The sequence below is a fragment of the Balaenoptera acutorostrata genome, chromosome 3 (genome assembly GCF_949987535.1).
Source record: "Balaenoptera acutorostrata chromosome 3, mBalAcu1.1, whole genome shotgun sequence".
In the NCBI taxonomy this organism is placed as follows: domain Eukaryota; kingdom Metazoa; phylum Chordata; class Mammalia; order Artiodactyla; family Balaenopteridae; genus Balaenoptera; species Balaenoptera acutorostrata.
The window spans coordinates 72,904,414-72,919,510 of NC_080066.1; the positions used below are offsets into that span (position 1 = coordinate 72,904,414).

Below are 15,097 nucleotides of genomic sequence, written 5' to 3' on the forward strand. Positions count from 1 at the left end.
GACAGTATCAAATAAGTCAATGGAGGTAAATGCTAAAATCTAAGACAAGTGCTAAGGATGTTATCTAATTCTAGCAGGTTGCCATTTTTCAAACTGGTCAATTATACCTTTGCTCTCAGGGATGTTTGTGAGGGGAAGACTAAAATCTCTAAGCAGAAACTTCTATTTCACTCCCTTTAAAGTATCCAGTTACGGGGCTTCCCTGGTGGCGCAGTGGTTGAGAATCTGCCTGCCAGTGCAAGGGACACGGGTTTGAGCCCTGGTCTGGGAAGATCCCACATGCCGCAGAGCAACTGGGCCCGTGAGCCACAATTACTGAGCCTGCGTGTCTGGAGCCTGTGCTCTGCAACAAGAGAGGCCGCGATAGTGAGAGGCCCGCGCACCATGATGAAGAGTGGCCCCCACTTGCCGCAACTAGAGAAAGCCCTCGCACAGAAACGAAGACCCAGCACAGCCATAAATAAATAAAAATAAATAAATAATAAAAAAAAAAGTATCCAGTTACATTAAAATAACACATTTGAGGGATTGAGGGCTGTGCTTTGATTAGGTCTTTTATCCATAACAGGCAGCAAGTATTTATTGAGAAGGAGGAAAGACAGAGTAATAGAGGAGAGAAGGGGAGAACAGGGCAAGCCAGAAAATTCATAACATATCACTCCTCTGCCTAAAACCATTCAGAGGGGTGGGGAGGAGGGGTTAAATAATTAAAAAACAAAAAACGAAAAACGAAAAACAAAACCACTCACTGGCTTCCTCCCATTGTGCTTAAAACTTAATCCAAGCTACTTATAATGACCTATAAAGCCTTACATATGGCCCTCAGGTGCTCTCTAGCCTCACCTACACATCATTCTTCCCCTGTCCACTATGCTCCAGCCACACAGGGCTTTTGATACTTCTGAGAACACTTTTCTCCATCTCCCCTTTGCACTTGTTATTCCCTCTTTCTGCATTGTTCCCAGCCCATCTCTTTACATACTGGTTCCTTTGCAGTGTTCAGGTCTTAGCTGTAATTTCACTCCCTCAGAAAGGCTTTCCCTGAATACCCTACCTACATTAGCTCCCACCCTTCCAATAACTGCCTATCACACTGCCCTTTTCATTTCTTTCATGTTAGTTTTCACAATATATAATTACTTCAAAAAAATTTCTTTGACTATCTTTTCTACCTCTCCTCTGAACCACTAAAATGTAAACTCTAGGAGGGCAAGAAACCTTAATGAGTCTTGTTTATTGCTATATCTCAAATGCCTAAATCAGTTCTTGACACACAACAGACATACAATAAAAACTTCTGAATAACCAAATGAATTGCCTGTGAAAACTGAAGACAGATTTAAGATTTACCTACATGTCCAAAAATGGAACTGGACATACAGTTTGACCATCATTTTTCATGGTTCCAGATCTTCAAATTCGCCTACTTGCTAATATTTATTTGTAACCCCCAAATCAATACTCCAGGTGCTTTCACAGGCATTCACGGACACGCACAGAATGGCAAAACATTTGAGTCACCAAATGCACACATTTCCAGCTAAGGTTGAGCAGTGCAGTGATCTGCCTTCTTGCTTCAGCTCTCATACTGTAAACAAGTATCCTAAGTCTGTTTAGTGCCATTTCTTTGCATTTCTGTGCTTTTTGTTGGCAATCTCACCATTTAATATGGCCCCCATGAATAATAGGAAGTGCTATCTAATGTTCCTAAGCACAAGAGGCTGTACCTTATATGGAAAGTAGGTATATTACATGAAAGGATGCTCAACATCATTAATTATCAGAGAAATGCAAATTAAAACCACAATGAGATATCACCTCACACCTCTCAGAATGGCTATCATGAAAAAGACCACAAATTACAAATGTTGGTGAAAATGTGGAAAAAAGGGAACCCTCATACACTGCTGGTGGGAATGTTAACTTGGTATAGTCACTGTGGAAAACAGTATGGAGGGGCTTCCCTGGTGGCACAGTGGTTAAGAATCCACCTGCCAATGCAGGGGGCATGGGTTCGAGCCCTGGTCCAGGAAGATCCCATGTGTCGCGGAGCAACTAAGCCCGTGCACCACAACTACTGAGCCTGAGCTCTAGAGCCTGCGAGCCACAACTACTGAGCCTGCAAGCCACAACTACTAAAGCCCGCGTGCCTAGAGCCCATGCTCTCCAATGACAAGCCACTGCAATGAGACGCCTGTGCACCGCAACGAAGAGTAGCCCCAGCTCGCCACAACTAGAGAAGGCCTGCACACAGCAACAAAGACTCAACACAGTCAAAAATAAATAAAATAAAATAAATAAATTAAAAAAGAAAAGAAAACAGTATGGAGGTTTCTCAAAAAACTAAAAGTAGAACTACCATATGACCCAGCAATTCCACTCCTGGGTATATATCCAAAAAAAAATGAAAACACTAATTTGAAAAGATACATATACCCAATCTCATATCAACATTATTTACAACTGCCAAGATATGGAAGCAACCTAAGTGTCCATCAACAGATAAATGGATAAAGATGTGGTATATATACACAATGGAATACTATTGTCATAAAAAGAATGAAAAATTGCTATTTGCAACAACATGGATGGACTTGAAGGGTATTATGCTAAGTGAAATAAGTCAGACAGAGAAAAACAAATACTGTATGATATCACTTATATGTGAAATCTAAAAAATAAACTAGTGAATATAACAAAATAGAAACAGACTCACAGATATATAGAGAATAAAAGATAGGGGTAGGGGATTAAGAGGTACAAAGTATTATGTATAAAATAAATAAGTTACAAGGATACATTGTACAACACAGGGAATATAGTCAATATTTTATAATAACTATATGTGGAATGTAAACTTTAAAAATTGTGAATCACCAGGAATTCCCTGGCAGTCCAATGGTCAGGACTCCATACTTCCACTGCAGGGGGCAAGAGTTCAGTCCCTGGTGGGGGAATTAAGATCCTGCAAGCCCCCCAAAAATAAATAAAAATAAAAAAAATAAAATAAAATAAAATAAAAATTGTGAATCACTATGTTGTATACCTATAACATATAATATTGTCCATCAACTATAATTCAATAAAAATTAATAAATAATAATAATAAAAAAGAAAGGTATATTAGATAAGCTTTCTTCAGGCACGAGTTACAGTGCTATTGGCTTTGACTTCAATGTTAATGATCAACAATATATATTAAATAAAGTGTCTTTAAACAGAAACACACATAAAATGAGGTTATGTTTTGATTGGTTGATGGAAATGTGATCAGAGGCTCCCAGAAACCTAACCCTGTATTTCCCCTAGGAACAATGGTTCTGTATACACCACGGCTTTAAAAAGAAATGAGCGGGCTTCCCTAGTGGCTCAGAGGTTAAGAATCCGTCTGCCAATGCAGGGGACACGGGTTCAAGCCCTGGTCCGGGAAGATCCCACATGCTGCGGAGCAGCTAAGCCCGTGCGCCACAACTGCTGAGCCTGCGCTCTAGAGTCCACAAGCCACAACTACTGAGCCTGTGTGCCACAACTACTGAAGTCCACACACCTAGAGCCTGTGCGTCACAGCAAGGGAAGCCACTGCAATGAGAAGTCCGTGCACCGCAGTGAAGAGTAGCCCCTGCTCCCCGCAACTAGAGAAAGCCCACGCACAGCAACGAAGACCCAACGCAGCCAAAAATAAATTAATTAATTAAATAAATTTATTAAAAAAAAAAGAAATGAGCTGCATGATATCCCACCAAATGAGGGAACAATAATTTATTTAATCTGTCTCTTACTGCTAAAAAATCAGGTCAGCTCATATTTTCAATATTATAAATAACATTATACAGAACATACATTTTTTGTGTGCATTTCTGATTACTTTGTTAGATATTTAAGTCATATTAATAAGTCAGAAGTATATGAACATTTCCACAGTTCTTGATATATGCTGCCAAACTGCCCCCAGAAAGCTTAAACCAATTTACATTGCCACCAGTAGTGTATAGGAGGTTCCTGTTTTAATACAACTTCATCATCACTGTATCTGTTTTTAAAATCTTTGAGGGACTTCCCTGGCAGTCCAGTGGTTAAGACTCCAAGCTTCCACTGCAGGGGGCGCAGGTTCAGTCCCTGGTCCAGGAACTAAAATCCCGCACGCTGCATGGCATGGCCAAAAAATTTTTTTTAAATAAAATCTTTGACAATTTGATATGCCATATCTCAGGGATTTAATGTGTATTTATTTGATTACTAGTAAAGTAACCAACCATCCTTGTTTGCCCAGGACTTAGGGGAAATCTCAGAATACAGGACTTTTCAGTGCTAAAACCAGGAGAGTCCAGGCAATTAGGGTGACAAACTGAACTCCTTAATTACTAGTAAAGATAAACATTTTTAATGTTTATTGGTCATTTGTGGTTTTTCTTTTGCTTCTGATAGTCTTTGCTCATTTTATTCCAATTAATAAAAGGCTTAAGACTATTTTTTTTAAGTTCACATTATTTTGGAAACCCTTTTCCATGTTTTTTTGCATGGTCATCACTCAGAATTTTTTGATCACTACTCTTCCATCTTAGCATAATTAACTATTCCCTTCTGCTGGGAAATTTAGCTTGTCAAATTGCTCTGAATATAAATATTTCTGCTTACCTCACAGGGCTATTTTTAGAGCCAAGAGAGAATATGAAAGGGCTCTAAATGCTAAATAATGATGATGATGATGGGTAGTGAATAGCCTAAAATAGGAACGCTCTTAAAACAGCTAGAATTGTGCATTCTTTTAGTACAAAGCCACAAAAAATGTTGAAATTGAAGTCCTGGTGTATTTCATTAAATATTTTCTATCACATCTATCTATCTATCTATAATCTCTAAGCAAAGAAGTCCCTTTTTTTTAAAATAAATTTATTTATTTAATTTATTTATTTTTGGCTGCAGTGGGTCTTTGTTGCTGCACATGGGCTTTCTCTAGTTGCAGGGAGTGGGGGCTACTCTTCGTTGTGGTGCGAGGGCTTCTCATTGCGGTGCCTTCTCCTGTTGTGGAACACAGGCTTTAGGCACGTGGGCTTCAGTAGTTGTGTCACACGGGCTCAGTAGTCATGGCTCGCGGGCTCTAGAGTGCAGGCTCAGTAGTTCTGGCACACGGGCTTAGTTGCTCTGCGGCATGTGGGATCTTCCCGGACCAGGGCTCGAACCCGTGTTGCCTGCATTGGCAGGTGGATTCTTAACCACTGTGCCACCAGGGAAGCCCGAAGATGTCCTTTTAATACTTATTATTTTTTTTTTAAATATTTATTTATTTATTTATTTATTTATGGCTGTATTGGGTCTTCGTTTCTGTGCGAGGGCTTTCTCTAGTTGTGGCAAGTGGGGGCCACTCTTCATCGCGGTGCTTGGGCCTCTCATTATCGCGGCCTCTCTTGTTGCGGGGCACAGGCTCCAGACGCGCAGGCTCAGTAATTGTGGCTCACGGGCCTAGTTGCTCCGCGGCATGTGGGATCTTCCCAGACCAGGGCTCGAACCCGTGTCCCCTGCATTGGCAGGCAGATTCTCAACCACTGCGTCACCAGGGAAGCCCGAAGATGTCCTTTTAATACTTATTTAATCAGGTTGTCAAAAAATATCTACCATATAGAAAGTAATATGTTATCATTATCACTCTCTAAAATTCATGCATTTGTTGAAAAGTTGCCATTCTAGACCAATTTATACCCTTTGCTCTATGAAATGTATCAGTTATTTGCTCTTCTCCATATAGCCAGAAAAGCCTCATTTTCTAAGCACTCACCTTGGCCAAATCAAAAGGTGTTTTGACCTCTATGGTTGTATCAGGTTCAGTAAATGCAGGAACTTCCTGTCTGTTTCTCCCTTTCCGCCTACTCCTCTTTAGCTGGTCTCCTGACCTCTGCCCATCTAAAATTTCTTTAAAGAAGAAGACAAAAAAAAAAAAAAAAAAAAAAAAATATATATATATATGTACATAGATAGATTGGAAATAGTAGGATTCATTGGTGAATTAATAGCTAATAAAGAGAAGGCAATGCTTAATATTTAGAGTCAAGATAAGAAGTCAGGCAGGTTTTCAAATTATATTTTCCTCTCAAATCAGAATTAAATTTAAACCATCATTTTCAAGATTGTAGTCAATAATAAAGACTACTGGCTAAAATAAAATTAAAGGGAATTCCCTGGCAGTCCAGTGGTTAGGACTCTGCGTTTTCACTGCCAAGGGCCTGGATTCAATTCCTGGTGCGGGAACCAAGATCCCACAAGCCATGCGGCACACCCAAAAAAAAAAAAAAAAGTTTAATTAAAATCTGATATTTTAGACTGTATAATAATAATGACTTATTTAGTTTGGTGCTCATCTTTTGTACTGTTTAACTTAATAGTTACTTCTAAATGCTGTTCATACTAAAACTGGTCAACATTTACTTACATTCATGTATACACATAACTAAAGTTTTTCTTTAATCTATGTATAAATTTTTCAAGTTATTCTGAAGCCACATTTGTATCTATAAACAAGTATTTTTGTGATATTTTCAAAGTTGAAAAAGTCTGAACTAAAACAATATTCATTACAGATCAAGTAGAACTGAACTAAAAACATGTATACATATGATTCTGCTTAAGTTAGTCATGAGGAAATACGGGTGACAGAACATACCAGGTCCTGTAAACCAGCTAATTTACCAATATTTCAACCTTTACTTTAATTTACTTAAGTTAATTACATTAACTTAACTCACCATCTTTTTTGAAGGACTGCTGCAGAGCATCAGAAATCAGCTCCTGATCATTCTTTTGCCATTTAGTTACAAGCTCTTCTATGAATTGACCTTTTCTGCCCTCATTTCCCTGAAGAAGGTCAGTAACATATTCTCGTAGCTCTTCAGCACTCTCAATTGACAAAACATACCTCAAGAAGCAAAGAAATAAGTTGTTAAAACAAGGCTAGCTTATACTATGTTTTTCAATAATCGTAACAGAGATCAAGGTAGTAAAAAACATTCATTAATCCATTAGAGTGTTTATTTTGAGCCAAGTCCTAGGTTAGATGCTAGGGATATAAATTTGATTAGAACAAAGACTCTGACCTCAAGTAGTTCATAATATAACCTTCATGTAATCTTCTTGTATTTCTAGAATCAAATCAGTGTTTTGAAGATAGGTTTGCGGAGCTGTCCTTAACATAGGAATACTTTCTAACCTAAATGGGAAAAGAATGAAAAAGAATAGACACATGTACATGTATAACTGAATCACTTTGCTGTACACCTGAAACTAACACAACATTGTTAATCAACTACACTCCAATATAAAATAAAAATTTTTAAAAAATTTACAGTGTACTAAATAAGTGTTTGTTTTACTATTTTTTAAATTTCTCTATTCTGACAGCAGGAGAGTTTTTAATATTTTGACAAACATTTTTGAAGGTCATGGAATAATCAAAAATTTCCCCATTTTTTTATTAAGACCATTTTATTAAGATTTTTTTATTGCAGATTGCATGGTCATTTTTACGGTTCCATACTACTGTGCAAAGCAAGGACTACTTATGTCTTGACTGAGGGATGGTTACAAGGCTATATATACTTGTCAAAACTCATCAAATTTTACATTTAAAACAAGTGACTTGAATAAAAATTACATCTCAAAAAAACTGTTAAAAATAACTGTTATTAAAAAAAAAAAGAATACTTTCCATAACCACACATCTGCAGTCATTATATTTTCCTAGGAACAATACAAATTATTTCATCTTTATACTGCAAAACCTAAAATTTCTTTTTTGCTAAAAATATGAATATATACTACAAGCTAACCAGTTACTGATTTAACATTCTTACAAATTATAAATCAAGATCAGCATCACATCAGAATGAGCAGATCTATTTTAAGAAAATGGTATGAAGTGTTCCTAAAAGTGAAATGGGGTGGGAGTACAAGTCAGTACAACTTTTCTATAAATCAAGCAGCCAATGTATTTAAAGTGCCTTAAAAAGAATCCAATAATTCCATTTACAGAACTCTCTAAGAAATAAGAGACACAGGAAAGTTTATGCAAAAAAATTAACTACATCATTATTTGAGTTAGTGAAAAACTGGAAACTATTTAAAACATTCATCAATGAAAGGGGCAAATGAATTCAAGTTTTTGGACTTTACAAAATATAATATGCGACCACAAAAAGTGAAATTTTTGAATAATTATTATTTTTAAAAAATCACTGACTTGTTTATTTTACTTTATTATTATTATTATTTTTGGCCATACCATGCAGCTGTGGGATCTTAGTTCCCCAATCAGGGATTGAACCTGTGCCCTTGGCAGTGAAAGCACGGAGTCCTAACCAATGGGCTGCCAGGGAATTCAGTAATTCAGTAATTTCTCAGTAATTATTATTACTTGAGAAAACGCTCTCATATAAAGTGAAATAGTAGGACAGACTGTACAGCATGTGATCCCAATTGCTATAAAAGGAATGTACATATCCATACACTTATGTGTAGAAAAAAGGCTAGAAGGTTATACACCAAAATGATTACCACTAAGAGAGATGATTAAAAAGAGTTTGGGTTTATTTTTATTTTCTTTTTTTCCCTACAATGAATATATTTTGAAAATGTATTATAATATGCATAGGAAAAAACACTAAGAGAGAAATGATGGTTATCTCTGGGTTGTGGTATTATGGTAATCTTTGTTTCCTCCTTTAAGCTTTTCTGATTTTTTTAGTTTTCTACAGGGACTATGTCACGTCATTAGAGAAGTAAGAAGTGAAAAAATTAAGATATCAGACCATGAAAGCATTATATGATCTGAAGAAACTGTAAAGTTAGATACACTGGTATGAAATGTAAGAAAAATTATTACAATAATGCTATATCCTTTAAATTAAAAAAAAATCATGTAATTGTCCCATCCTTGGTAATACATGTACTGGGTTCTTTTCCTAATGTGGTGGTGGATTTGCAGAGTTACAATCTATAAGTGAATAAACCTGTGCTTTTGTGCCTCTTTAAGAGCATCTTCTAATCCATCACAAAATTTTTAAAAAAATACACAACTGTTTTTCAGGACTTTCAAGGTTTAATCAACTTGATCCCCAAACTTACCAGGCCCCATTAAAAGATTAATTGGCATCAAGAACTCACAGAGCTGCAAGGAACCTCAAGGATCATTTAACTCTGGAGTATTCAAACCACTAGGGAATTATTTAAAGAGTTTCAGAAACAATTGAATAAATGTCATTTAACTATTTAACAAAGTATAATAAAGAACAACATATATTCAAATGTGTTATGTACCAAATCTTAACAAAATAGATTCATCCAAAACATGAACTAATGCAGATTGTGGAACAAAGTTTATTTTGCTAACTCTGTGCATAGACCTTAAGGTCTCATAAATGTATCACTGATTAGGAAGGTAGTAGCTCTGTGCTGTCTTTTTTTTTTTTTTTAATAAATTTATTTTATTTATTTATTTTTGGCTGCGTTGGGTCTTCGTTGCTGTGTGCGGGCTTTCTCTAGTTGCAGTGAGCAGGGGCTACTCCTCGTTGCGGTGCGCGGGCCTCTCATTGCAGTGGCTTCTCTTGTTGCACAGCACGGGCTCTAGATGCGTGGGCTTCAGTAGTTGTGGCACGTGGGCTCGGTAGTTGTGGCTCACGGGCTCCAGAGCGCAGAGCTCAGTAGTTGTGCCACATGGGCCTAGTTGCTCCGCGGCATGTGGGATCTTCCCGGACCAGGGCTCGAACCCGTGTCCCCTACACCGGCAGGCGGATTCTCAACCACTGCACCACCAGGGAAGCCCTGTGCTGTCTTTTTAAAAAATTCAGGCTGCTCATGTCAAATTGTTCTAGCTAGCACACTAGTCTAGTACACCTGGGTAATTCTCAATTAATATCAGGCAAGAAAAGGCACAGCAAATTTACACAGCCAACACTTTCATTGTGCCATCATAGCCTGTTGTGCAATAACTAGTGAAAACCTAGGAAGTGGTTCCAATAGCATTATATTATAGGTAGCTTTAGGGCTTATTTTAAGTTTTGAATAATTCTTGTCTAACTTACATTTATAAATATTTTTAAATGCAAGCAGGTGTACAGCCATACTTATTGCTTCAACTTTAAAACAGAAATTTCTGATCACTCCTCTTTTAAGGGTGTGGATAAGTTTAACTGTGGAAAACCTAAGGCTGCACAATGAGCTATTAAACCACAATCTATGAGACTTAGGAATTTTCCTAATACTGTGTAAGCAACAAAATACAACTGGATTCTGAGACTGAGAAGATTGCAACTATTCATACTCCATTGTTGATTCATCAAAAATAGACTCAAAAAAAAAATAGACTCAATCTTTTTTTTTTTTTTTTAACTGATTGACTTTTTTCTGTTTGGTATATTACAAAGCTTCATTATTTCATTTGACAGCATTCCACTGCTTTAAAAAATGCCTGAAAACTACTTAACCTGATCTTGCCTTCAAACAAGGGTAAAGCCAAGCCATACAATTTGGCTGTGCTTTTTTTGTCTTTTTAAAAAATATTTTTTGTCAATTTTTAAAAATTGATGTATAGTTGATTTACAATATTGTGTTAGTTTCAGGTGTACAGCAACGTGATTCAGTTACATATTTTTTTTCAGATTCTTTTCCACTGTAGGTTATTACAAGATATTTAACGTAGTTCCCTGTGCTATACAGTAAATCCTTGTTGTTTAACTATTTTATATACAGTAGTGTGTATCTGTTAATTTCATACTCCTAATTTATCCCCCCCCCTTTCCCCTTTGGTACCCATAAGTTTGTTTCTATGTCTGTGAGTCTGTTTCTGTTTTGTAAATAAAATCGTTTGTGTTATTTTTTAGATTCCACATATAACTGATATCATATATTTGCTTAACTGAGTTTTTTTTGATAGTCTATTCCAGTGTTCAAAATAATCCTCTAAAATTGGCTCTCTTAACTCTCTCCTTGTCAACAAGTCTATTTTCTCCCCAAATCAGAAATTCACCTTACTTCCTACAAAAGCCCTAGAACTGCAATTTAGGTTTCAGCGACAATGAGCAAGGAACCAAATCAAGAAACACTTCCAGGTTCTTTAAGTCCAATTTTTGTAGAAGTTTTTCCCTCCTCCTGAACTCTGCACTGCCACCTACCCATCTTTTAGTTCTCAAGTTAAATTCATCCCTTGCAGTTAACCTTACGAGTTTCTCAAATCTTAATGAGAGTCCTTTTTCCTATGCTCCTCGATACACTGCACTTCCCCCACCTCCTCACTCATCAACCGTCTTTGTTGTCCTGGCATGCAGTATCGCCAAAAAAAGAAAAGTTAAATCAGTTGAAAGCAGATATTAAATCATGTCACCATTTCCACTTCATTACAATCATAACGCGTTATTAAAGATAATCTCTGCTAATTTTTCACTTTACAGACGAGGAAACTAAGGTACAAAGATGGAAAATTAAGTTGCCTAAGGCTCCAAAACTGGTGAATGACCACAGAAAATAGAACCGGGACTCCCGAGTCAGGAGCTATTTTTTTACACAGTACCACGCTACCACCATTTAAATTTCAGGTCCTATTTGACACAACCCGGATCGGGCAAACTGAAATGTTCAGAGTAAGGAATTTCTGGAAAGACAATTTGGCTTGCCCCTTCTCTCCAAAATCTATAAGGAAACTGGTTCCTGGGACAGACTTACAGGTCTAATTATCAGGGATTTGGCGTTTTCCTGGGGAAAAAAGGCCCCACCAGCCGATTGTGGAGCATGACACCCTATTCCAGAACCTAAACTATAAAGCCAGAGGTCAAAATTCGGCTCTCGTAGATGGACCGCAGCCCTTTTTATCACATTTCTTCACTCTCATTCATCAACTTTTTAGCCCTCTCCGTTTCCCCGTTTGCTCAGCCAGTGCACATCCCAGAGCTCCTTCCCGCCTCTGACCCGAACCGGTCTTACTGTATGATCTCCTCACTGACATCCAGGCCGAAAGTCTTCCGCAACTGCTGGGTGCACCAGCCCACCAGCTGCTCCCGGGACACCGCCCCAGTCACCGCCATTTTCCCCAGCCGGAACCAGCTGGGCTGCAAAAGCTCGGCGTCCCACTACGGACTAGTCCCCTGCGCAACACCGACCTCGCTCGCGCGGGTTCCGTCAGCCTGCACTGCCCCGCGCGGTAGCACCGCCCCCAGCACAGATCCCTCCCACCTGTGCCTCCTCCTGCTTCTGCCCGCTTCCTGATGTGGCCGCTTGTATCAGAGGTCCATCTGCGAGTGGTTCTTCCGCGTCGTTAAATGTAGGACTCGAGACTTGGGAAATCTGCTAAGACAATACAAATACCTATAAAAACTACAGTTTAGGAAAAAACAAAACAATACCCCGTAACCCGAGGGTCCAGTTTTTAAACTGTTCTGGTTTTATGTAAAATATTTAAAATAGCACTTGAAAGCTAGAGTAAACGCTGTAAGGATTTGCTCCGGTGGTAGTGGTTTTATTAATACCCCTTGTAGTCTAATACCTGATTCACGCTCCTAAAACCTCTTTTTGCTTTTTTGAGCCAAGTCTTTTCCAGGAGGGCCAAGACAACTCTGCAAGCTCGAGGGAGAAAAAAAAAAAAAAACTTTAATAAAAACAGGTGCTGTGATTTGGCTTTGAAGACCTTCTATATAAATTCTCTGTGTTGATTTTTAAGAAATTAAAGGTATTTCAACTCAAGATGACCAGATTTAAGGGTCTTTTGCTACTTCCCTACTCCACTGGGACAACGGACTGGGGAAAATTTAGCCAGATTTTTCTGGAGAGCATAACATAATGTCTTCTGATATATTTCATGGATCAATTTGACTGGCTTTGTGTTACATGGATAGGCTCTTCATTCCCATTAGGCTATTTATACTAAATAATTACATCAACTGGATGTTGTTTCACCTTTTTATGTTAGTGTTTTCACAGACATAAATAATCAAAATCATATGTGTGTTGATTTACATTGAGTTTGGATTATCTTTGTTGTTAATTTGCAAAATATATGGCTTTCCAGCTTAAAAAGACTGAATTTTCATAAATAGTGGGTACAAGTTTTGTTTCTTCATAGGTATCTGCTACATTTAATACTAATTATAACATATCCAAATCCTTTACCTGTTTTTATATCTGTTCTGTTCCCATAACTAAAATGATAACTTCTTGAAGACAGACTGACAAGCGTTTTGTACAAGAAGACTTAGTATATCACACATTATGATGAAATTACTAGGTCCTCAAGAATAAAAGTGTTCTTTTTCATAAGGAATATGTTATTGATTGAAATCTCTAGTTTGTAGTGTATGTAATGTAATGCCATTTACCGTATTACCATTTATTAAAATGAATTTATGCCTGAGCAAAGCAAGCACACCTATTTAATATGACTTAAAGATATTCTTTTGTATAAATTTAGGCAGAAATTTCATTTGTACATACTATAACTTTTCTTAATGCCTTAGGCCTTTAAAATTTTCAGGTTCACACCACAGAACTATTTTAACTGTAAAGGAGAAGCACTTCTGCAAAGCAAACATTTAAATTAAGAATTTTTACTAGGCATCACTGCTTTTTTCCTGAGTTTTTACTCTAATTTGCATCCTTCCTTATCATAATTGGCATTAAAAAGACAGACATACAAACACAGCTATAGTAATATGCAGATTGCCCCTGTGTGCAAAGGTATATTTGCAATTCTTTCTAGCAATTTACTTGGCATGTGGACTGAGAGAAAAGACCAGCAGATTCTCAGCTCAGTTCTAATCTCTGCAAGTATCTGGGAATTAGGTAATTCAGGCCTTTGTAGAAGCCACTTAACTGAAAAGGAAAAAATGTGCATTGAAGAAACATTGTGTATTGAGAGGGGCATGATGACAAAGAACAAGGAGGGATACCCTAGGGCTTGTTGATTTTTCTGATAGGACTTTGGCTGTAATCTTAGACACTAAGATTTAGACAAAGCTACAGGTAATTTGCAATACCTTTCCTCCTATTATAATGTTAATTTCATCTGCTGTCTAGATTCTGTAATTCAAAAACACAAAGTAGTTGTTGATTCTGTTAAAGTACTGAGAAGCCTTTATTCTGAAAGTTCAAACATAATTTATTGGAGAGAATTAATGCCATGCTTACACTTTCAGGTTTGCCTTTCAAGTGCACATTTAACAAAGTACATCCTAAGGCAAATTCTTTTGATCAGGTTTTGTGCGTGGTATTCAGAGAGTGAAAATCATTGCCCAGGGCGTATTGTGAGTTCTAAAGATAAGCATAGGGAAGGAATATAGTTATGAGCTCTTATTCTAAAATCATGCTCACTACGTGCCAGGGATGTGCCCTTGGCACATATGACATATTTTTAAGGAATTCTGAGACCATACAGGTCTCGGGAAAACGTTTTATTATTATAATAATGTTTCTTTTAATGTATGTATGTATACACAATTCACTGTTTTTTTCTTGTTTCACACCATTCTAAAAAGTTTTGTTTTTTTAAAAAATCCCTGTAAATAGGGAATTCCCTGGTGGTCCAGTGGTAAGGACCCGGAGCTTTCACTGCTGCTGGGGCCAGCGTTCGATGCCTAGTCGGAGAACTAAGATCCCACAAGCTGAACGGCCTGGCAAAAAAAAAAAAAAAATCCCTGTAAATAAATTGTATTAGCTTTTTCCCATTCCATAGACTCGTTTTAGTTACGGATGCTGTAAAGAGTGTTCATACCTGAGATATTAAAAAGTCCTCTTCATTTCAGGTGTCACTTCCAGGAGTGACATTATGGATTTAAGCCTGTGGTTAACTTTTAAAGAAATGTTGGAATTCGCTGTCTTTCCTGGGTTTTCTTTTCTAAGCAGGCCCCTTTACCTAATTCTTGATCTTAGCACCCACACATGGGGCACCCCAGGAAAGCGCCCTGGCACCGCCCACCTCAGGCGGGTACGAATCACAAGCTTCTGCAAGATGATGGACGAGTCAGCACTGCGCCCAACCCCGCCGCAGTCAGCACTGGACACTGGCGATTGGTTGCGCATGAAAGGCGCGGAACCAATGGGAGCGGAGGCCTGGGAGAGTCAGTGGAGC

The 15,097-nt window shown here is 37.7% G+C and overlaps 1 protein-coding gene across 2 annotated transcripts in view; it reads right to left on the bottom strand.

The window, feature by feature from the left end:
* Positions 1 to 12,127, bottom strand: part of TRIP4 (thyroid hormone receptor interactor 4) — a 68,833-nt gene extending 56,706 nt beyond the window's left edge. The window contains exons 1-3 of one of the 2 annotated variants that reach the window (XM_057543710.1): positions 11,962 to 12,126; positions 6,738 to 6,907; positions 5,774 to 5,907 (exon numbers count right to left, since the gene is read on the bottom strand). In XM_057543710.1, coding sequence (XP_057399693.1) covers positions 5,774 to 5,907; positions 6,738 to 6,907; positions 11,962 to 12,062 — 405 coding nt within the window. In that variant the 5' untranslated portion in view covers positions 12,063 to 12,126. Of the gene's footprint in view, positions 1 to 5,773; positions 5,908 to 6,737; positions 6,908 to 11,961 lie in introns of both variants that reach the window. The other variant, XM_057543711.1, reaches the window with a different exon arrangement.
* Between the last annotated feature and the right edge of the window lie 2,970 nt (positions 12,128 to 15,097).